This window comes from Salmo salar, chromosome 12, assembly GCF_965601325.2.
Source record: "Salmo salar chromosome 12, fSalSal1, whole genome shotgun sequence".
Lineage (NCBI taxonomy): Eukaryota > Metazoa > Chordata > Actinopteri > Salmoniformes > Salmonidae > Salmo > Salmo salar.
The window spans coordinates 15,637,011-15,659,482 of record NC_138302.1 but is presented as its reverse complement, the minus strand read 5'-3'; the positions used below and the strand labels follow the sequence as shown (position 1 = coordinate 15,659,482).

The 22,472-nt window shown below is 51.9% G+C and overlaps 1 protein-coding gene across 2 annotated transcripts; it reads right to left on the bottom strand.

The window, feature by feature from the left end:
• Window positions 1-460: 460 nt before the first annotated feature.
• LOC106564271 (histone-arginine methyltransferase CARM1) lies at window positions 461-21,682 on the bottom strand. Of its 2 annotated transcripts, XM_045690796.2 has the most exons (16): window positions 21,445-21,681; window positions 20,476-20,601; window positions 20,274-20,380; window positions 19,807-19,911; window positions 19,495-19,605; window positions 14,362-14,539; window positions 12,999-13,089; window positions 11,332-11,413; window positions 9,262-9,347; window positions 5,420-5,509; window positions 4,179-4,316; window positions 3,410-3,499; window positions 2,860-2,957; window positions 2,696-2,779; window positions 2,115-2,183; window positions 461-1,879 (listed from the first exon to the last, which is right to left on the bottom strand). In XM_045690796.2, exons 1-16 carry the CDS (start codon window positions 21,584-21,586, stop codon window positions 1,740-1,742), a joined length of 1,737 nt encoding a protein of 578 aa, XP_045546752.2. In that variant the 5' UTR covers window positions 21,587-21,681; the 3' UTR covers window positions 461-1,739. The 2 variants fall into 2 exon arrangements, with proteins under 2 accessions (XP_045546752.2, XP_045546753.2); XM_045690797.2 differs by lacking the exon at window positions 2,115-2,183 and having other exon boundaries at window positions 21,445-21,682.
• Window positions 21,683-22,472: the final 790 nt, after the last annotated feature.

Here is a 22,472-nt window from a genome sequence, read left to right as displayed (position 1 = left end):
ACAGAAATACTCCTCAGCACCACCCCTCCTCCTCAGACGATCCCCCAGGTGAAGAAGGCAGATGTGGATGTTCTGGGCTGGCGTGGTCACACGTGGTCTGTGGTTGTGAGGCCGGTTGGACGTACTGACAAATTCTATAAAATGACGTTGGATGTGGCTTATGGTAGAGAAATTAACATTAAATGATCTACTTTGGTGGACATTCCTGCAGTCAGCATGTCAATTGCACGCTCCATCAACTTGAGACATCTGTGGCATAGTGTTGTGTGAAAAAAAGGGCATATTTTTGAGCGGCCTTTTATTGTCCCCAGCACAAGGTGCACCTGTGTAATGATCATGCTGTTTAATCAGCTTCTTGATATTCCTTAACTGTCAGGTCGATTAGCAAATGAGAAATGCTCACTAAAACAGATGTAAACAAATTTGTGCCCCAAAATTTGAAATAATATTTGTGCGTATGGAAAATTGCTGGGATCTTTTATTTCAGCTCATGAAACATGGGACCAACACTTTACATGTGTCTGCAAAGAGACTGTCAGTGTCCCAAATGGCGCCCTATTATAGCATACAACTGTAGACCAGAGCCCCAAGGGACCTTAATCAAATGAGTACACTGGGCTTTATGGAGCCATTTGGGATATCCTAGGAGGCTGCATGACGTCTCTCACAGGTCCCGATAAACACTTGTTAAACAGATAAAACATTATACCCTAAACAACAGGGGCCATATTCAGTAAGGTCACATGACTCCTGTTTTAACATGACACATAATAAGTGTAGCATTTCTATCTGCAGCGATGCACCCTACAAACCCCTGGCTAGTCTACAGCTGCTACAGACCCCTGGCTAGTCTACAGCGGCTACAGACCCCTGGCTAGTCTACAGCTGCTACAGACCCCTGGCTAGTCTACAGCGGCTACAGACCCCAGCTGCTACAGACCACACCCTACAGAACAGAACCCCTGGCTAGTCTACAGCGGCTACAGACCCCGCCCTACAGAACAGAACCCCTGGCTAGTTTACAGCGGCTACAGACCCCACCCTACAGAGACCATCTCCTGTCCCAATTGGCTAAAACCTGGATCACCTTCTCTCCCTCACAGCTGCCGGTTTGGTTAGACACTCAGACTGTTTGCTTTGATTGGTCGGTTGAATAAGGTAACCTTGGGTGAAAGGTTAGGATTGAAGAATTTATTGATGGGGACGTTGGGTTAAAAGCGACGGGGGGAGAGGGGAGTGATTGGTAAAACTTCACAGAAGCTCAAAGTCCTTTCTGTCCTGCAGGAGGCTGTGTGTGTGTACGTTTCTAAACCCCTATAGCCACAGTAAGTACATAAGATCCTTCTGGATGTTTCTACGTGGGCTGTGGATACATAAAACATAATGCTTACAAGCACACACCTTTCAGTCTGCCTCAGAATGTGTTGAGACAAAAGGATATGTTTAGGCAACATTACTTAAACCTATCAACGGGTTGCAATCCAGACGGAATAAGTAGGAAATCAGAAACCCTCCAACCAGAATTCCTGGAAAAACTGGACATTTGACAACCCTAAACCTATCCAATCCTTTCAGTGTCTAGTTGATTCTGGACTGGGCCTGAGAGATCAGAGAACGGAGGGATGAAGGGAGGAGAGGGACATCCATATTATCAGTCCAGTTTGGTTTCCTTCCAGCTGTTGGAAGTCCAGAGAAGGAGAGGAAGGAGAAGAGGGGGAGCTATGGACAGTTGGTAGGTCTTAGCTCCCATAGTGCATAGTGTTGCTAGGCATCGCCATGGGAGACGACATGGAGATGGAAGGCCCGCCCATGGTGAACTGGCTGTTGTTGATTGGGTATTGAGGACTGTTGCCGGGCCCCGATTGGCCAGTTGCCACTCCTGAGGAAGAGAGAAACAGGAAGTGAATTGGGGTCTTCAAAGAACAGCTAGGGGCAGTTTCCCAGACCCAGATTAAACCTAGGCCTGGACTAAGAAGCACTTTATATCTAAAATAAAACAAACAATAAAACAATTAAAATGTCAGACCATACACTAACGGAACTGTGGACAAGACTACGACATTAGCAACAGTAAACAGCTGTAGCTCTGTAACCATGGCGACACACTCACTCACCCTGGCCCACGCCTGTACTCATGATAGACCCAACTCTAGAAGATGTATGGTTCACTACCCCTGTGTTCACTGCCCACACACACGTGCAAGCGCGCGCACACACACACACACACACACACACACGAGAGAGGAGATAATTCACAAATTGGCAAATTTTATTTGGAGCAACAAAACAGAGCAAAACTAGTATACAAAAGGTGAGTTACAGATATAGCTGGAGTCCAACATATAGATAGAAAACTGCCATTACACACAGCACAGTTAGGGTTGCAACATTCCAATAACTTTCCCAACCTTTCCAGACATTTCCTGGAATAATCTAACTGGGATTTCTGGAAAGCTTGGGGGACATTTCCAGTATTTTGTAACCCTATACAGCAGAGGTATTCAAATGTAACACTGTAGTCTAAGACTACTGCTGGTTTTCTACCTGATTATTCATGACATTAATCAGTCCCTGATTAGAAGGGATGAACTCTTAAAAAACAGTGACACTGGCTTAGAGCTTCAGATGTGAATGGAAGGGCTATAGAGAACGGTAAGGAGGGTAGGGATTGGTCAGTCACACACACACAGCATACCAAGAGGGATGAGATTGTTGTGAGACACAGTGGAGCCACCGCCACCAATCCCTGTACTGACGTCGTACACAGCAGGCATCCCTCCTGTCAGACAGAGAGACAAATTAACTACAGGAAAGAAACTATTCTGTATCCCCCGTCTGTGTGTGTGTGTGTGTACGTACCCTGGTTCATGTTGTAGACTCCTCCATTGCTCCACATGTTCTCTGAGGGGGAGGAGTAGTGAGAGCCTGGGGGCGGGGCTGACGTGCCGCCTGTGTACCTGCGGAACACACAATCAACCAATCAGATGGAGGCGAGCTCAGGGACAGTCAATCACATACAGAGGACTTAAACGTGTCTAGCAGGGAAAGAGGAGGTTTTAGACCCCGATGAAGAAGAGGAGGAGGATAGATGGCAGATAAATAACAGCTTTAGGAACAACAGAAGGATAGAAAGTGGAAGAGGAGTGAGAGAGAGGGAGTGAGGGAGTAAGTAGAATTGTACAAGGAAAGAGATGGAGAAAACAAGGAAATGGTAGAATGTCCATGCTGTGCTGACCTGAAGAAATCACAGAAAGAGAGAAGAGAGACGGTATAGTGTTGTCGACTTGAAGGAGAGAGAGAGAGAGAGAAGGTTGTGTCGACTTGAAGGAGAGAGAGAAGAGAAGGAACAGAGAGAGTGGGAAAGAGAAGGAACAGAGAGAAAGAATGAGAAGTAGAGAGTGCTTCTGACCTGAAGAAGGGGTTCTTGAGATCCAGCAGGTTGCTAGACTTGCTTCCTGTCTGGTCCACCTGGGCCACCATACTGATGTCATAGCTCTGTCTGGGTGCACAGGTCAGATGAATCCTTTAAGGGGGTACCTTGGCAGGTGTGTGTGTAGGTGGGTGTGCATGGGAGTTACCGGTTTAGGAGTGTAGGTGGGTGTGCATGGGAGTTACCGGTTTAGGAGTGTAGGTGGGTGTGCATGGGAGTTACCGGTTTAGGCGTGTAGGTGGGTGTGCATGGGAGTTACCGGTTTAGGTGTGTAGGTGGGTGTGCATGGGAGTTACCGGTTTAGGAGTGTAGGTGGGTGTGCATGGGAGTTACCGGTTTAGGTGTGTAGGTGGGTGTGCATGGGAGTTACCGGTTTAGGTGTGTGTGGTAAAGTTACCGGTTTAGGAGTGTAGGTGGGTGTGCATGGGAGTTACCGGTTTAGGAGTGTAGGTGGGTGTGCATGGGAGTTACCGGTTTAGGAGTGTAGGTGGGTGTGCATGGGAGTTACCGGTTTAGGCGTGTAGGTGGGTGTGCATGGGAGTTACCGGTTTAGGTGTGCATGGGAGTTACCGGTTTAGGTGTGCATGGGAGTTACCGGTTTAGGTGTGTAGGTGGGTGTGCATGGGAGTTACCGGTTTAGGTGTGTGTGGTAAAGTTACCGGTTTAGGTGTGTAGGTGGGTGTGCATGGGAGTTACCGGTTTAGGTGTGTGTGGTAAAGTTACCCGGGGGTGTGTGTGTGGGGCTCACCTCTTGTTGGCGATGAGCGTTGCAGTGCCGGACAGGGTGTCTCCTGCCTTGGTGAAGAGAGGGGACTGGAGCAGACAGCGGACCTGGTACCAGTGGGTCAGAGGCTCCGTAGGGGAGGTGGAGAGCCACACTGTTACCCTGGACACACAGATGAGAACACACACACAGTTAGATGAGAACATACACACACACACAGTTAGATGAGAACACACACACACAGTTAGATGAGAACACACACACACACAGTTAGATAACACACACACACACACACACACACACACACACACACAGTTAGATGAGAACACACACACACACACAGTTAGAGAACACACACACACACACACAGTTAGAGAACACACACACACACACACAGTTAGAGAACACACACACACACACACAGTTAGAGAACACACACACACACACACAGTTAGAGAACACACACACACACAGTTAGAGAACACACACACACACAGTTAGAGAACACACACACACACAGTTAGAGAACACACAACACACAGTTAGATGGGAACACACACACACACAGTTAGATGGGAACACACACACACACACAGTTAGATGGGAACACACACACACACACACAGTTAGATGGGACACACACACACAGTTAGATGGGACACACACACACAGTTAGATGGGAACACACACACAGTTAGATGGGAACACACACACACACAGTTAGATGGGAACACACACACACACAGTTAGATGGGAACACACACACAGTTAGATGGGAACACACACACACACAGTTAGATGGGAACACACACACACACACACAGTTAGATGGGAACACACACACACACCACAGTTAGATGGGACACACACACACACACACAGTTAGATGGACACACACACACACACAGTTAGATGGACACACACACACACAGTTAGATGGAACACACACACACACACAGTTAGATGGGAACACACACACACACACAGTTAGATGGGAACACACACACACACACAGTTAGATGGGAACACACACACACACAGTTAGATGGGAACACACACACACACAGTTAGATGGGAACACACACACACACAGTTAGATGGGAACACACACACACACAGTTAGATGGGAACACACACCACACACAGTTAGATGGGAACACACACACACACAGTTAGATGGGAACACACACAGAAAAGTTGAAGGAAAGCAGGTCAATCAAGACTGACAGAGTTTCCATAACAACACACACATACAGGGGACTCACGCTGAGCCGATGAAAGCCACGTCAAACCAGAAGGCCAGACCATGAACCAGACCTGACGTCATCATGTGGAACTTAAAGGGAATCTCCATCCTGAGAGAGAGGGGAGACGGGAGAGAGAGGGGAGAGGGGAGAGAGAGAGGGGAGACGGGAGAGAGAGAGGGGAGAGAGAGAGGGGAGACGGGAGAGAGAGAGGGGAGAGAGAGAGTGGAGACGGGAGAGAGAGAGTGGAGACGGGAGAGAGAGAGGGGAGACGGGAGAGAGAGAGGGGAGACGGGAGAGAGAGAGGGGAGACGGGAGAGAGAGAGGGGAGACGGGAGAGGGGAGAGAGAGAGGGGGAGAGAGAGAGGGGAGAGAGAGAGGGGAGACGGGAGAGAGAGAGTGGAGACGGGAGAGAGAGAGTGGAGACGGGAGAGAGAGAGTGGAGACGGGAGAGAGAGAGTGGAGACGGGAGAGAGAGGGGAGACGGGAGAGAGAGAGGGGAGACGGGAGAGAGAGAGGGGAGAGAGAGAGAGGGAGAGAGAGAGGGGAGAGGGGAGAGAGAGAGGGGAGACGGGAGAGAGAGAGGGGAGACGGGAGAGAGAGAGGGGAGACGGGAGAGAGAGAGGGGAGACGGGAGAGAGAGAGGGGAGAGGGAGAGAGAGGGAGAGAGAGAGGGGAGAGAGAGAGGGGAGAGAGAGAGGGGAGAGGGGAGAGAGAGAGGGGAGACGGGAGAGAGAGAGGGGAGACGGGAGAGAGAGAGGGAGAGGGAGAGAGAGAGGGGAGACGGGAGAGAGAGAGGGGAGACGGGAGAGGGGAGAGAGGGGAGACGGGAGAGAGAGAGGGGAGAGAGAGAGGGGAGAGAGAGAGGGGAGAGAGAGAGGGAGAGAGAGAGGGGAGATGGGAGAGGGGAGATGGGAGAGGGGAGAGGGGAGAGGGGAGAGAGAGAGGGGAGACGGGAGAGAGAGAGGGGAGACGGGAGAGGGAGAGAGAGAGGGGAGAGGGAGACGGGAGAGAGAGAGGGGAGAGGGAGAGAGCGGGAGAGAGAGAGGGGAGACGGAGAGAGAGAGGGGAGACGGGAGAGAGAGAGGGGAGACGGAGAGAGAGAGGGAGAGGGAGAGAGAGAGGGGAGACGGGAGAGAGAGAGGGGAGACGGGAGAGAGAGAGGGGAGACGGGGGAGAGAGAGAGGGGAGAGGAGGAGAGAGAGAGGGGAGAGGGGAGAGAGAGAGGGGGAGAGGGGAGAGAGAGAGGGAGAGAGAGACGGGAGAGAGAGAGGGGAGACGGGAGAGAGAGAGGGGAGACGGGAGAGAGAGAGGGGAGACGGGAGAGAGAGAGGGGAGAGAGGAGAGGGGAGAGAGAGGGGAGAGGGAGAGAGAGAGGGGAGAGAGAGGAGAGGGGAGAGAGAGAGGGAGACGGGAGAGAGAGAGGGGAGACGGGAGAGAGAGAGGGGAGACGGGAGAGAGAGAGGGGAGACGGGAGAGAGAGAGGGGAGACGGGAGAGAGAGAGAGGGAGACGGGGGAGAGAGAGAGGAGAGAGGGGAGACGGGAGAGAGAGAGGGAGACGGGAGAGAGAGAGGGGAGACGGGAGAGAGAGAGGGGAGACGGGAGAGAGAGAGGGGAGACGGGAGAGAGAGAGAGGGAGACGGGAGAGAGAGAGGGGAGAGGGAGAGAGAGAGGGAGAGGAGAGGGAGAGAGAGAGAGGGGAGAGGGGAGAGAGAGAGGGGAGAGGGAGAGAGAGAGAGGGGAGAGAGAGGGGAGAGAGAGAGGGGAGAGGGGAGAGAGAGAGGGGAGACGGGGAGAGAGAGAGGGGAGACGGGAGAGAGAGAGTGGAGACGGGAGAGAGAGAGGGGAGACGGGGAGAGAGAGAGGGGAGACGGGAGAGAGAGGAGACGGGAGAGAGGAGAGAGGGAGAGAGAGAGGGGAGAGAGAGAGGGGAGAGAGAGAGGGGAGAGAGAGAGAGGGAGAGAGAGAGGGGAGAGGGAGAGAGAGGGGAGACGGGAGAGAGAGAGGGGAGAGGAGAGAGGGAGAGGGAGACGGGAGAGAGAGAGGGGAGACGGGAGAGAGAGAGGGGAGACGGGAGAGAGAGAGGGGAGAGAGAGAGGGGAGAGGAGAGGGAGAGGAGAGGGGAGAGAGAGAGGGGAGGAGAGAGGGAGAGAGAGAGGGAGAGAGAGAGACGGGAGAGAGAGAGGGGAGACGGGAGAGAGAGAGGGAGACGGGAGAGAGAGAGGGGAGAGAGAGGAGGGGAGAGAGAGAGGGGAGACGGGAGAGAGAGAGGGGAGACGGGAGAGAGAGAGTGGAGACGGGAGAGAGAGAGTGGAGACGGGAGAGAGAGAGGGAGACGGGAGAGAGAGAGGGGAGACGGGAGAGAGAGAGACGGGAGAGAGAGAGGGGAGAGAGGAGAGGGGAGAGAGAGAGGGGAGAGAGAGAGAGGGGAGAGGAGAGAGAGAGAGAGGGGAGAGAGAGAGGGGAGAGAGAGAGGGGAGAGAGAGAGGGGAGAGAGAGGGGAGACGGGAGAGAGAGAGGGGAGACGGGAGAGAGAGAGTGGAGACGGGAGAGAGAGAGGGGAGACGGGAGAGAGAGAGGGGAGAGCGGGAGAGAGAGAGGGGAGACGGGAGAGAGAGAGGGGAGAGCGGGAGAGAGAGAGGGGAGACGGGAGAGAGAGAGGGGAGACGGGAGAGAGAGAGGGGAGAGGGGAGAGGGGGAGAGAGAGAGGAGGAGAGGGGAGAGAGAGAGGGGAGACGGGAGAGAGAGAGAGAGAGGGGAGAGAGAGAGGGGAGAGAGAGAGGGGAGAGAGAGAGGTGGAGATGGGAGAGAGAGAGTGGAGATGGGAGAGAGAGAGTGGAGACGGGAGAGAGAGAGTGGAGACGGGAGAGAGAGAGTGGAGACGGGAGAGAGAGAGGGGAGATGGGAGAGAGAGAGGGGAGAGAGAGAGGGGAGACGGGAGAGGGGAGAGAGAGAGGGGAGACGGGAGAGGGGAGAGAGAGAGAGGGGAGATGGGAGAGAGAGAGAGAGAGGGGAGAGAGAGAGGGGAGATGGGAGAGAAGAAGTTTAAGGATGAGTAAACCCTCAACTGTAACCTGTCACCACAACCCTCAGACTAAACACATCAGGCCCCCCTGTCCATTCATTATCAACTACAAATAGGCTAAATTGATCCTGGATCAGCATTCCTACACCAAGTCTCTTTCTGAAGAGAGAGGAGAGCGCTCTAAATACAGGCCCCAGAAGAAAAGCCCTCTAAATACAGGCCCCAGAAGGAGAGAGAGCAGAGCTCTCTAAACACAGGCCCCAGAAGGAGAGCTCTCTAAACACAGGCCCCAGAAGGAGAGAGAGCAGAGCTCTCTAAATACAGGCCCCAGAAGGAGAGAGAGCAGAGCTCTCTAAATACAGGCCCCAGAAGGAGAGAGAGCAGAGCTCTCTAAACACAGGCCCCAGAAGGAGAGCTCTCTAAACACAGGCCCCAGAAGGAGAGCTCTCTAAACACAGGCCCCAGAAGGAGAGCTCTCTAAACACAGGCCCCAGAAGGACAGCTCTCTAAACACAGGCCCCAGAAGGACAGCTCTCTAAATACAGGCCCAGAAGGAGAGCTCTCTAAATACAGGCCCCAGAAGGAGAGCTCTCTAAATACAGGCCCCAGAAGGAGAGCTCTCTAAATACAGGCCCCAGAAGGAGAGCTCTCTAAATACAGGCCCCAGAAGGAGAGCTCTCTAAATACAGGCCCCAGAAGGAGAGCTCTCTAAATACAGGCCCCAGAAGGAGAGCTCTCTAAATACAGGCCCCAGAAGGAGAGCTCTCTAAATACAGGCCCCAGAAGGGGAGCTCTCTAAATACAGGCCCTGAAGGAAAGAGGTGGTGATGGACTCACCTGTGGAGATCCCCCTCTTTCGCGTCCAGGAAGTTGACGGTGTATTTGACAGACTTGGACATGAGGATGCGGATATCAAAGGTGTCCTGAGAGAGAGAGAGAGAGATCATTACATTTCTGTATTGGACAGATAGAGATATACAGTTGAAGTCGTAAGTTTACATACACTTAGGTTGGAGTCATTTAAACTAGTTTTTCAACCACTCCACAAATTTCTTGTTAACAAACTATAGTTTTGGCAAGTCGGTTAGGACATATACTTTCTGCATGACACAATTTTTGCAACAATTGTTTCCAGACAGATTATTTCACTTAGAATTCACTGTATCACAATTCCAGTGGGTCAGAAGTTTACATACACTAAGTTGACTGTGCCTTTAAACAGCTTGGAAAATTCCAGAAAATAATATCATGGCTTTAGAAGCTTCTGATAGGCTAATTGACATCATTTGAGTCAATTGGAGGTGTACATATGGATGTATTTCAAGGCCTACCCTCAAACTCAGTGCCTCTTTGCTTGACATCATGGGAAAATCAAAGGAAATCAGCCAAGACCTCAGAAAGAAAATTGTAGACCTCCACAAGCCTGGTTCATCCAGGCTTGCAATTTCCAAACGCCTGAAGGTACCACGTTCATCTGTACAAACAATAGTACGCAAGTATAAACACCATGGGACCACACAGCCGTCATACCGCTCAGGAAGGAGACGCGTTCTGTCTCCTAGAGATGAATGTACTTTGGTGTGAAAAGTGCAAATCAATCCCAGAAGAACAGTAAAGAACCTTGTGAAGATGCTGGAGGAAACTGGTACAAAAGTATCTATATCCACAGTAAAACGAGTCCTATATCGACATAACCTGAAAGACCGCTCAGCAAGGAAGAAGCCACTGCTCCAAAACCACCATAAAAAAGCCAGACTACGGTTTGCAACTGCACATGGGGACAAAGATCGTACTTTTTGGAGAAATGTCCTCTGGTCTGATGAAACAAAAATATAACTGTTTAGCCATAATGACCATCGTTATGTTTGGAGGAAAAAGGGGGAGGCTTGCAAGCCAAAAAACACTATCCCAACCGTGAAGCACGGGGGTGGGGGTGCTTTGCTGCAGGAGGGACTGGTGCACTTCACAAAATAGATGGCATCATGAGGAAGGGAAATTCCATGGCTATATTGAAGCAACATCAAGAAATCAGTCAGGAAGTTAAAGCTTGGTCGCAAATGGGTCTTCCAAATGGACAATGACCCCATGCATACTTCCAAAGTTGTGGCAAAATGGCTTAAGGACAACAAAGTCAAGGTATTGGAGTGGCCATCACAAAGCCCTGACCTCAATCCCATAGAAAATGTGTGGGCAGAACTGAAAAAGCGTGTGCGAGCAAGGAGGCCTACAAACCTGACTCAGTTACACCAGCTCTGTCAGGAGGAATGGGCCAAAGTTCAACCAACTTATTGTGGGAAGCTTGTGGAAGGCTACCTGAAACATTTGACCCAAGTTAAACAATTTAAAGGCAATGCTACCAAATACTAATTGAGTGTATGTACACTTCTGACCCGATGGGAATGTGATGAAAGAAATAAAAGCTGAAATAAATCACTCTACTATTATTCTGACATTTCACATTCTTAAAATAAAGTGGTGATCCTAACTGACCTAAAACGGAATTTTTACTAGGATTAAATGTGAGGAATTGTGAAAAACTGAGTTTAAATGTATTTGGCTAAGGTGTATGTAAACTTCAGACTTCAACTGTATGTATATATAGTTATTTTAAATTATAGCCACTATTAGTTGTTTTGATAATTGTTGAGTCACTTGGCTTCAGCAACACTCACCTTGTCAATCATGCCATTAAAGCATACTGAATTAGAGAGAGAGAACTGAGGATGAGAACCAGATAGAAGAGAGAGAGAACTGAGGATGAGAAACAGATAGAATAGAGAGAGGAGAGAGGGGGGGGAGAGAGAGAACTGAGGATGAGAAACAGAATAGAGAGAGGAGAGAGGGGGGGAGAGAGAGAACTGAGGATGAGAACCAGATAGAGGAGGGGGGGGAGAGAGAGAGTCTCACCACAATGGGTTGTCTGAAATACTCGTCTACTGCAGCTTCTCTCAGTGATGACAGATCAACACCATGGAACGATGGCTGATACCTGACACACAGAGACACAGACAGACAGACAGACAGACAGACAGACAGACAGACAGACAGACAGACAGACAGACAGACAGACAGACAGACAGACAGACAGACAGACAGACAGACAGACAGACAGACAGACAGAGAGACAGAGAGACCGTGGGAAGTGGCTTAAATATTTTTGTATAGTTGTAACAAAGGCCTGGTGAATTCACTCTCCTCACCCACAACACTTTCCAGGTAAAAATGAAGCTTTAATAATATAGTAAATAAAGTTAAAGGTTATTCACCAGAAGTTGCATAATTAAGAGTTAGACTGTAGCTTGTTAACCTGTCTGGGCTAGGGGGCAGTATTTTCAAGGCCGGATGAAAAACGTACCCAATTTAAACAGGTTACTACTCTGGCCCAGAAACTAGAATATCCATATTATTAGTAGATTTTGATAGAAAACACTCGGAAGTTTCTAAAACTGTTTGAATGGTGTCTGTGAGTATAACAGAACTCATATGGCAGGCAAAAACCTGAGAAAATTCCAAGCAGGAAGTGGAAAGTCTGAGAATTGTAGTTCTTTTGATTCTCTATCGAAACTACAGTGTCTGTGGGGGAAAGTGGTTTGAGCATTTTCCTGTCATGGGGCAGATAATAGGAGCTCAGTTACTGAGTGGTCTGCCTGGCAACAAAGGGATAGGATATGCTCGGTCCTGCGAGCGCGCCCCTCCTTTTTCTTCTTGAATGAATATGCTATTGTCCGGTTGGAATATTATCGCAATTTTACGTAAAAAATACCATAAAGATTGTTTAAAATCAGCGTTTGACATGCTTCTAAGTACGGTAATGGAACATTTTGACTTTGTCTCTCGTTCCGCGCTCGCAGGTTATGCCTTTGGATAAGTGATCTGTACGCACGAACAAAACGGGAGGTATTTGGACATAAATATGGATTATTTTTAACAAAAACAAGATGTATTGTGGAAGTAGCAGTCCTGGGAGTGCATTCTGACAAAGATCAGCAAAGGTAAGAGAATATGGCGGGTGTCTGAATAGCTCGCCGTAATGGCTGAGCTATGTACAAAGAATATTGAAAAATGTGCTTTCTCCGTAAAGCTATTTTAAAATCTGACACAGCGGTTGCATCCAGGAGTAGTCCATCTATAATTCTTTAAATAATTGTTATATATTTTGTCAAAGTTTATGATGAGTATTTTTGTAAATTGATGTGCACATTCACCGGACGTTTTGGTGGGAATACATTTTCTGAACATCACGCGCCAATGTAAAATGCTGTTTTTGGATATAAATATGAACTTTATCGAACAAAACATACATGTATTGTGTAACATAATGTCCTAGGAGTGTCATCTGGTGAAGATCAAAGGTTAGTGCTTCATTTAGCTGTGTTTTGGGTTTTATTGACACATGTCCTTGCTTGGAAAATGGCTGTGTGATTATTTTTGTCTATGTAGTCTCCTAAAATGGTGTAAAATAGTTGTATGTTTGAGAAAGTTGAATTATGACATTTTGTTGTTTTTGTCGCTAGCGTCCCACCTAGCCCATAGAAGTTAAATGAAGGTAAAAAATGAAGTGAAAGGTTATTCACCAGAAGTTGGCCTTGGTGAATTGTTCCATGTATAACTGTTCGTCTGTGAAGGGAGCCAGGTGGACGTCACCTAAAGTGGGGAACATGTTACCTAGGAGAGGAGAGAGGGTTAGGGCTGTTACCTAGGAGAGGAGAGAGGGTTAGGGCTGTTACCTAGGAGAGGAGAGAGGGTTAAGGCTGTTACCTAGGAGAGGAGAGAGGGTTAGGGCTGTCAGCAACACCTGTATACACCTTTTTACTAATTGCATTTCCTCATCCCCTCTTTTTTTCCTTCCATATCTCCTGTTCTCCATCTCCATCCTTCCCTCCATCTTACCCTTGGGCTGTATGCATCCCTCCCCCTCTCATCCATCACCTCTATCCCTCCCTCCCTCATCCATCCATCACCTCCTCTATCCCTCCCTCCCTCCCTCTCTCATCCATCACCTCCTCTATCCCTCCCTCTCTCATCCATCACCCCCTCTATCCCTCCCTCATCCATCACCCCCTCTATCCATCACCTCCTCTATTCTTCCCTCCCATCCATCACTTCCTCTATCCGTCATCTCACTTCCTCTATTCTTCCCTCCCTCTCTCATCCATCTCCTCTATGCCTCCCTCCCTCATCCATCGCCTCCCTCCCTCATCCATCATCTCCTCTATCCCTCCCTCCCTCCCTCACCTCCTCTATCCCTCCCCTCATCCATCACCTCTATCCCTCCCCTCATCCATCATCTCCTCTATCCCTCCCTCCCTCATCCATCACCTCCTCTATCCCTCCCCTCATCCATCACCTCCTCTATCCCTCCCTCCCTCATCCATCACCTCCTCTATCCCTCCCCTCATCCATCACCTCCTCTATCCCTCCCTCCCTCATCCATCACCTCCTCTATCCCTCCCCTCATCCATCACCTCCTCTATCCCTCCCCTCATCCATCACCTCTATCCCTCCCCTCATCCATCACCTCTATCCCTCCCCTCTCCCATCACCTCTATCCCTCCCCTCCCCTCTCATCCATCACCATCCCACATCCATCACTTCCTCTATCCTTCCCTCCCTCATCCCCCTCCCATCCATCACTTCCTCTATCCCTCCCGCTCTCATCCATCACCATCCCTCCCTCCCTCTGTAATCCACACTTCCTCTATTCCTCCCTCCGTCATCCCTCCCTCCCATCCATCACTTCCTCCATCCATCCCTCCCTCCCTCTCTCTCTCTCTCTCTCATCCATCCCTCATCCCACTTCCTCTATCCCTCCCACCCTCTCTCATGCATCACTCCCTCCCTCATCAATCACCTCCTCCCTCCCTCAGCTTTAACAACTTCTTGGCATGTAGGAAGCTCCCCAGCATTCTCTAACTTCCTCCCTCCTCCCTCCCTCACCATTGGGCTTGAGGAACTTCTTGGCGTGCAGGTAGCTCTCCAGCATCCTCTCGTTGAAGAGCATGTATCCCATGGGCTCAGAGATGATGATGTCCACCTGCTCTGGTAGAGAGATCTCCTCCACCTTCCCTGCTATCACCACCACACGATCCCCCATTCCGTTGGAGTTTACCAGCACCTACACACACACAGGGTTAGGGTGTGTGTGTGTGTGAGGTAGGGTGTGTGTGTGATAGTGCGCGTGGTTGAGGAGGCCTCTCAGTGTAGTCTAATTAACAACAGCTTTATCACCAACAATCATAATAAAAATACATCACAGCAAAAGAAACAAACCGACACTCGTACCGTCAGTGTGGTGGTGGTCAGTGTGGTGGTGGTCAGTGTGGTGGTGGTCAGTGTGGTGGTGGTCAGTGTGGTGGTGGTCAGTGTGGTGGTGCTGGTCAGTGTGGTGGTGCTGGTCAGTGTGGTGGTGCTGGTCAGTGTGGTGGTGGTCAGTGTGGTGCTGGTCAGTGTGGTGGTGCTGGTCAGTGTGGTGGTGGTGGTGGTCAGTGTGGTGGTGGTCAGCGTGGTGGTCAGTGTGGTGGTCAGTGTGGTGGTGGTCAGTGTGGTGGTGCTGGTCAGTGTGGTGGTGGTGGTCAGTGTGGTGGTCAGTGTGGTGGTGCTGGTCAGTGTGGTGGTGCTGGTCAGTGTGGTGGTGGTGGTCAGTGTGGTGGTCAGTGTGGTGGTGCTGGTCAGTGTGGTGGTGGTGGTCAGTGTGGTGCTGGTCAGCGTGGTGGTGGTGGTCAGCGTGGTGGTGCTGGTCAGCGTGGTGGTGGTGGTCAGCGTGGTGGTGGTGGTCAGTGTGGTGGTGCTGGTCAGTGTGGTAGTGTGGTGGTGCTGGTCAGTGTGGTGGTGCTGGTCAGTGTGGTGGTGCTGGTCAGTGTGGTGGTGGTGCTGGTCAGTGTGGTGGTGGTGCTGGTCAGTGTGGTGGTGGTGCTGGTCAGTGTGGTGGTGGTGCTGGTCAGTGTGGTGGTGGTGGTGGTCAGTGTGGTGGTGGTGCTGGTCAGCGTGGTGGTGGTGGTGGTCAGCGTGGTGGTGGTGGTGGTCAGCGTGGTGGTGCTGGTCAGCGTGGTGGTGCTGGTCAGCGTGGTGGTGCTGGTCAGCGTGGTGGTGGTCGTGGTCAGCGTGGTGGTGGTCGTGGTCAGCGTGGTGGTGGTCGTGGTCAGCGTGGTGGTGGTCGTGGTCAGCGTGGTGGTCAGCGTGGTGGTGGTGGTCAGCGTGGTGGTGGTGGTGGTGGTCAGCGTGGTGGTGGTGGTCAGCGTGGTGGTGGTGGTCAGCGTGGTGGTGGTGGTCAGCGTGGTGCTGGTCAGTGTGGTGGTGGTGCTGGTCAGTGTGGTGGTGGTGCTGGTCAGTGTGGTGGTGGTGCTGGTCAGTGTGGTGGTGCTGGTCAGCGTGGTGGTGCTGGTCAGCGTGGTGGTGCTGGTCAGCGTGGTGGTGCTGGTCAGCGTGGTGGTGGTCGTGGTCAGCGTGGTGGTGGTCGTGGTTAGCGTGGTGGTGGTGGTGGTCAGTGTGGTGGTGGTGGTGGTCAGTGTGGTGGTGGTCAGTGTGGTGGTGGTGCTGGTCAGCGTGGTGGTGCTGGTCAGCGTGGTGGTGGTCGTGGTCAGCGTGGTGGTGGTCGTGGTCAGCGTGGTGGTGGTGCTGGTCAGTGTGGTGGTGCTGGTCAGTGTGGTGGTGCTGGTCAGTGTGGTGGTGGTGGTGGTCAGTGTGGTGGTGGTCAGCGTGGTGGTCAGTGTGGTGGTCAGTGTGGTGGTGCTGGTCAGTGTGGTGGTGGTGGTCAGTGTGGTGGTGCTGGTCAGTGTGGTGGTGGTCAGTGTGGTGGTGGTGGTCAGTGGGGGGCTGGTCGGTGGTGGTGGTCAGTGTGGTGGTGGTGGTGGTCAGTGTGGTGGTGGTGGTGGTCAGTGTGGTGGTGGTGCTGGTCAGTGTGGTGGTGGTGCTGGTCAGTGTGGTGGCGGTGCTGGTCTGTGTGGTGGCGGTGGTCTGTGTGGTGGCGGTGGTCTGTGTGGTGGCCGTGGTCTGTGTGGTGGCCGTGGTCAGCGTGGTGGTGGTCGTGGTCAGCGTGGTGGTGGTCGTGGTCAGCGTGGTGGTGGTTGTGGTCAGCGTGGTGGTGGTCGTGGTCAGCGTGGTGGTGGTCGTGGTCAGCGTGGTGGTGCTGGTCAGCGTGGTGGTGCTGGTCAGCGTGGTGGTGGTCGTGGTCAGCGTGGTGGTGGTCGTGGTCAGCGTGGTGGTGGTGCTGGTCAGTGTGGTGGTGCTGGTCAGTGTGGTGGTGCTGGTCAGTGTGGTGGTGGTGGTGGTCAGTGTGGTGGTGGTGGTGGTCAGTGTGGTGGTGGTCAGCGTGGTGGTCAGTGTGGTGGTCAGTGTGGTGGTGCTGGTCAGTGTGGTGGTGGTGGTCAGTGTGGTGGTGCTGGTCAGTGTGGTGGTGGTCAGTGTGGTGGTCGGTGCTGGTCAGTGTGGTGGTGGTGCTGGTCAGTGTGGTGGTGGTGCTGGTCAGTGTGGTGGTGGTGCTGGTCAGTGTGGTGGCGGTGCTGGTCTGTGTGGTGGCGGTGGTCTGTGTGGTGGCGGTGGTCTGTGTGGTGGCCGTGGTCTGTGTGGTGGCCGTGGTCAGCGTGGTGGTGGTCGTGGTCAGCGTGGTGGTGGTCGTGGTCAGCGTGGTGGTGGTCGTGGTCAGCGTGGTGGTGCTGGTCAGCGTGGTGGTGCTGGTCAGCGTGGTGGTGGTCAGCGTGGTGGTGGTCAGCGTGGTGGTGGTGGTCAGTGTGGTGGTCAGCGTGGTGGTGGTCAGCGTGGTGGTGGTCAGCGTGGTGGTGGTCAGCGTGGTGGTGGTCAGCGTGGTGGTGGTGATCAGTGTGGTGGTGCTGGTCAGCGTGGTGGTCAGTGTGGTGGTCAGTGTGGTGGTGCTGGTCAGTGTGCTGGTCAGTGTGGTGGTCAGTGTGGTGGTCGGTGGTGCTGGTCAGTGTGGTGGTCAGTGTGGTGGTCAGTGTGGTGGTCAGTGTGGTGGTCAGTGTGGTGGTGGTCAGTGTGGTGGTCAGTGTGGTGGTCAGCGTGGTGGTCAGTGTGGTGGTCAGCGTGGTGGTCAGTGTGGTGGTCAGCGTGGTGGTCAGTGTGGTGGTGCTGGTCAGTGTGGTGGTCAGTGTGGTGGTCAGTGTGGTGGTCAGTGTGGTGGTCGGTGTGGTGGTCAGTGTGGTGGTGCTGGTCAGTGTGGTGGTCAGTGTGGTGGTCGGTGTGGTGGTCAGTGTGGTGGTCGGTGTGGTGGTCGGTGTGGTGGTCGGTGTGGTGGTCGGTGTGGTGGTCGGTGTGGTGGTCAGTGGGGGCGTGGGTGGTCAGTGTGGGGCGGTGGGTGGCGGGGGGGCGGGGGGGCAGTGTGGTGGTCGGTGTGGTGGTCGGTGTGGTGGTCGGTGGGTGGTCGGTGGGGGCGGTGTGGTGGTCAGTGTGGTGGTCAGTGTGGTGGTCGGTGTGGTGGTCGGTGTGGTGGTCGGTGTGGTGGTCAGTGTGGTGGTCAGTGGCTGGTGCTGGTCAGTGTGGTGGTCGTGTGGTGGTCAGTGTGGTGGTCAGTGTGGTGGTCAGTGTGGTGGTCGGTGGGTGGCGGTGTGGTGGTCAGTGTGGTGGTCAGTGTGGTGGTCAGTGTGGTGGTCAGTGTGGTGGTGCTGGTCAGTGGGTGGTCGGTGGTGGTGGTCAGTGTGGTGGTCGGTGTGGTGGTCGGTGGTGGTGGTCAGTGTGGGGCGGTGGTGCTGGTCAGTGTGGTGGTCGGTGGTGCTGGTCAGTGTGGTGGTCGGTGGGCTGGTCAGTGTGGTGGTCAGTGTGGTGGTCGGTGGTGGCGTGGGTGGCAGGTGGGGTGGTCGGTGGTGGTGGTCAGTGTGGTGGTGGTCAGTGTGGTGGTGGTGGTCAGTGTGGTGGGGTGGCAGTGTGGTGGTGGCAGTGTGGTGGGTGGCAGTGTGGTGGTGGTGGCAGTGTGGTGGTGGTGGCAGTGTGGTGGTGGTCAGTGTGGTGGTGGTCAGTGTGGTGGTGGTGGTCAGTGTGGTGGTGGTCAGTGTGGTGGGGTGGTCAGTGTGGTGGTGGTGGTCAGTGTGGTGGTGGTGGTCAGTGTGGTGGTGGTGGTCAGTGTGGTGGTCAGTGTGGTGGTGGTGGTCAGTGTGGTGGTGGTCAGTGTGGGTGGTGGTGGTCAGTGTGGTGGTCAGTGTGGTGGTGGTGGTCAGTGTGGTGGTCAGTGTGGTGGTCAGTGTGGTGGTCAGTGTGGTGGTCAGTGTGGTGGTGGTGGTCAGTGTGGTGGTGGTGGTCAGTGTGGTGGTGGTGGTCAGTGTGGTGGTGGCAGTGTGGTGGTGGCAGGTGGTGGGTGGTCGGTGGTGGTGGTGGCGGTGGTGGTGGTCAGTGTGGTGGTGGTCAGTGTGGTGGTGGTGGTGGCAGTGTGGTGGTCAGCGTGGTGGTGGTGGTCAGTGTGGTGGTCAGTGTGGTGGTGGTGGTCAGTGTGGTGGTCAGTGTGGTGGTGCTGGTCAGTGTGGTGGTGGTCAGTGTGGTGGTGGTGGTCAGTGTGGTGGTCAGTGTGGTGGTGCTGGTCAGTGTGGTGGTCAGTGTGGTGGTGCTGGTCAGTGTGGTGGTCAGTGTGGTGGTCAGTGTGGTGGTGCTGGTCAGTGTGGTGGTCAGTGTGGTGGTCAGTGTGGTGGTGGTGGTCAGTGTGGTGGTCAGTGTGGTGGTCAGTGTGGTGGTGGTGGTCAGTGTGGTGGTCAGTGTGGTGGTGGTGGTCAGTGTGGTGGTCAGTGTGGTGGTGCTGGTCAGTGGTGGTGGTGGTCAGTGTGGTGGTGGTGGTCAGTGTGGTGGTCAGTGTGGTGGTGCTGGTCAGTGTGGTGGTCAGTGTGGTGGTCAGTGTGGTGGTCAGTGTGGTGGTCAGTGTGGTGGTGCTGGTCAGTGTGGTGGTCAGTGTGGTGGTCAGTGTGGTGGTGGTGGTCAGTGTGGTGGTCAGTGTGGTGGTCAGTGTGGTGGTGCTGGTCAGTGTGGTGGTGGTGGTCAGTGTGGTGGTCAGTGTGGTGGTCAGTGTGGTGGTGCTGGTCAGTGTGGTGGTCAGTGTGGTGGTGCTGGTCAGTGTGGTGGTCAGCGTTTGTGTGTTACCTCTGCATGCTGGGCCATGGTGCTAGCCTCCACAGCGTAGACCTTCCTGGCTCCGGCCTGCGCCGCAAAGAACGACAGAATACCTGAACCACAGCCCACATCTAACACCACCTAGAGAGAGGAGGAGGGAGGAAGAGAGGGAGAGGGAGGAAGAGGGGGAGAGATCACAGATCATTGGATTGGCAGCACACATCTAACACCACCTAGAGAGAGGGGGAGGAGGAAGAGGGGGGAAGAGGGAGAGATCACAGATCATTGGATTGGTAGCACACATAAAATCAGTCACCGTGTGTCTGTGCCTGTGTGTGGTACCTTGTCCTTAAAGTCAACATGGTTCTGAAGGATGGCACGTTGGTAGGTTCCGGTCCGAACGTAGTCCTGCATCATGTTCTGCTGCTGAGAGAGATAGCCATAGAACTAGAGGGAGACAAGGGAGAAGGCAAAGGTCATTCAGAGGCCAATCAGTCAAAATTCAGCAGTTATCTCCAATGTCTTTTAGACTTGATAACGCTGTGTGTGTGTGTCTGTGTGTGATAAAAAAAATAGGTGGGTAAACTGATCGCCAGTCGCGGTGGAAAAAGTAACGCTTCCTATTCTTTCAATGCATTTTTTTGGCAGACGATGTGTAAACTGTGTTTACTTGCATTACACCTCCACTACACTACTGTGTGAGAGTTGGATTAGATGGAACTGCCTTGGACTCACAGTAGTCCAGCGCAGATGTGTGTGTGTGTGTGTGTGTGTGTGTGTGTGTGTGTGTGTGTGTGTGTGCATCCCACCTGAAAGTATTGCACAGCAGAGGATTCTTCTGTCCGGTCACTGAAGACGGAGTGTTCTGCATTGTGGCCCCGGCAACTCTTCAGAATGTTATAGAAGGAAGTAAACTCTATACACACACACACACACACTTAGAAACAGACTGAACATCACCACCGATGAGGCAATCATTGCACAACTTTTGTAAACATCCACACAGCCTACCTGCAGGTGTGGAGAACTGTAGCAGGACACTGTTGCAGCCCAGTGTGATGATGAATGACTGTTTCCCCACACGACTGCATTCCGTTTCCCTGGACAACGAACACTTGAAGACTGAGGTCTCATCGCCTGTTGACAAACCATCAGAGACAGGTAAGATAAAGCCACACACACACAATATTTCCATAGTAGAATTAAACCAACTTTTCAAAGCACTGGTAGGGAGTTAAAATGTCACTATCAGTGCTTCAACAGAAGCATCTGCAGAAGCATGTAAACAGGTGCAAGAGCTTGGCAAGCACGCAGGCTTCTATTTTCATCTTGTGCACATGTTTCATGCGAGAGACATTTTAACACACTAGCACTTTGAAAAGTTTATTTAATTATACTTTTTTGTATTGTTAATGGACCAACCGCACGGTTCAAGTAAGTTAAAACATATTTTTATTCAACATTCTGGCTTGCAGAGGTCGAGAGAGTTAACTTTCCTGATCACAACGATTAAATTATGCCCAACATCAAATTCAGTGAAATTCAACGTCGGGTTTCCAGGCTAACTGACGGGCTAACGTTACTCTACAATGAAGACTTGTAGCTACAGGACAAAGCCACCTAGATGTATAGGCATAGCCAGCCTCAAACTTAGCATGCTAGTGAACTAGCTATCTCATAACGTTAATAAAATGATATTTTATATGTACTGTATCGATATTCTGGTAATAACCACCCAATTTCTACAACAGCAACATTAGTTCGATTTGAAAAACACATTTTGGGTAAACTTGTGCTATCCCAACGCACCGGCCCATCACAGTGAAATACTACCTGGTTAGCTAGCTAGCAAGATGCTAAAGTTGGTTAGCCGCCGCTTTACTGAATCCTATTCATTCTTCCTAGCATCGTGAAGGCAGGAAGCGCTAGCTAACTAGCGGATAATCAATACGCCGGGAGCTGGTTATAGCAGCTACTTACTATTGGAGAGATTAAGGAGAGCCGTGTCTGGGGTGCTTTTAACCTCCAACCTCAGGGGTTGTTGCTCGGAGTGTCGCTGGATCTCTCCGTTCGCGTCCCCGATGGACCGCAACCGCACACAGGGAAACACCGATACCGCCATCTTCGCTACTTGACTTTGCTTCGTCGGCTCAGACTTCACGATCAAGCAAACTACCGTGCTACTAGCTACTGCCACCCACAGTAAGTGGGTGGCAGTAGCTGCATCTTGTGAAATAACAAGGCTATCTGTCCTTGTTTCTCAAACCTGGGGGATAGAGGGTAGTCCAATAATGTGTGTGTGTGTGTGTGTATATATTTTTATTCAAAAGTTTACGGTCACTTAGAAATGTTCATGTTTTTGAAAGAAATGTATTTTTTTTCCCTTTAAAAAAAACATCTAATTGATCAGAAATACAGTGTAGACATTGTTAATGTTATAAATGACTATTGCAGCTGGAAACGGCAGATGTTTTATGGAATACACAGGCGTACAGAGGCCTATTATCAGCAACCATCACTCCTGTGTTCCAATGGCACGTTGTGTTAGCTAATCCAAGTTTATCATTTGAAAAGGATAATTGATCATTAGAAAACCCTTTTGCAATTGTTAGCACAGCTGAAAACTGTTGTTCTGATTAAAGAAGCAATAAAACTGGCCTTCTTTAGACAAGTTGAGTATCAGCATTTGTGGGTTCGAATACAGGGTCAAAATGGCCAGAAACAAATAACTTTCTTCTGAAACTCGTCAGTCTATTCTCGTTCTGAGAAATTAAGGCTATTCCATGCGAGAAATTGCCAAGAAACTGTAGATCTCGTACAACGCTGTGCACTATTCCCTTCACAGAACAGCGCAAACTGGCTCTAACCAGAATAGAAAGAGTGGGAGGCCCCGGTGCACAACAGAGCAAGAGGACAAGTACATTAGACTGTCTAGTTTGAGAAACAGACACCTCACAAATCCTCAACTGGCAGCTTCATTAAATAGTACCCGCCAAACACCAGTCTCA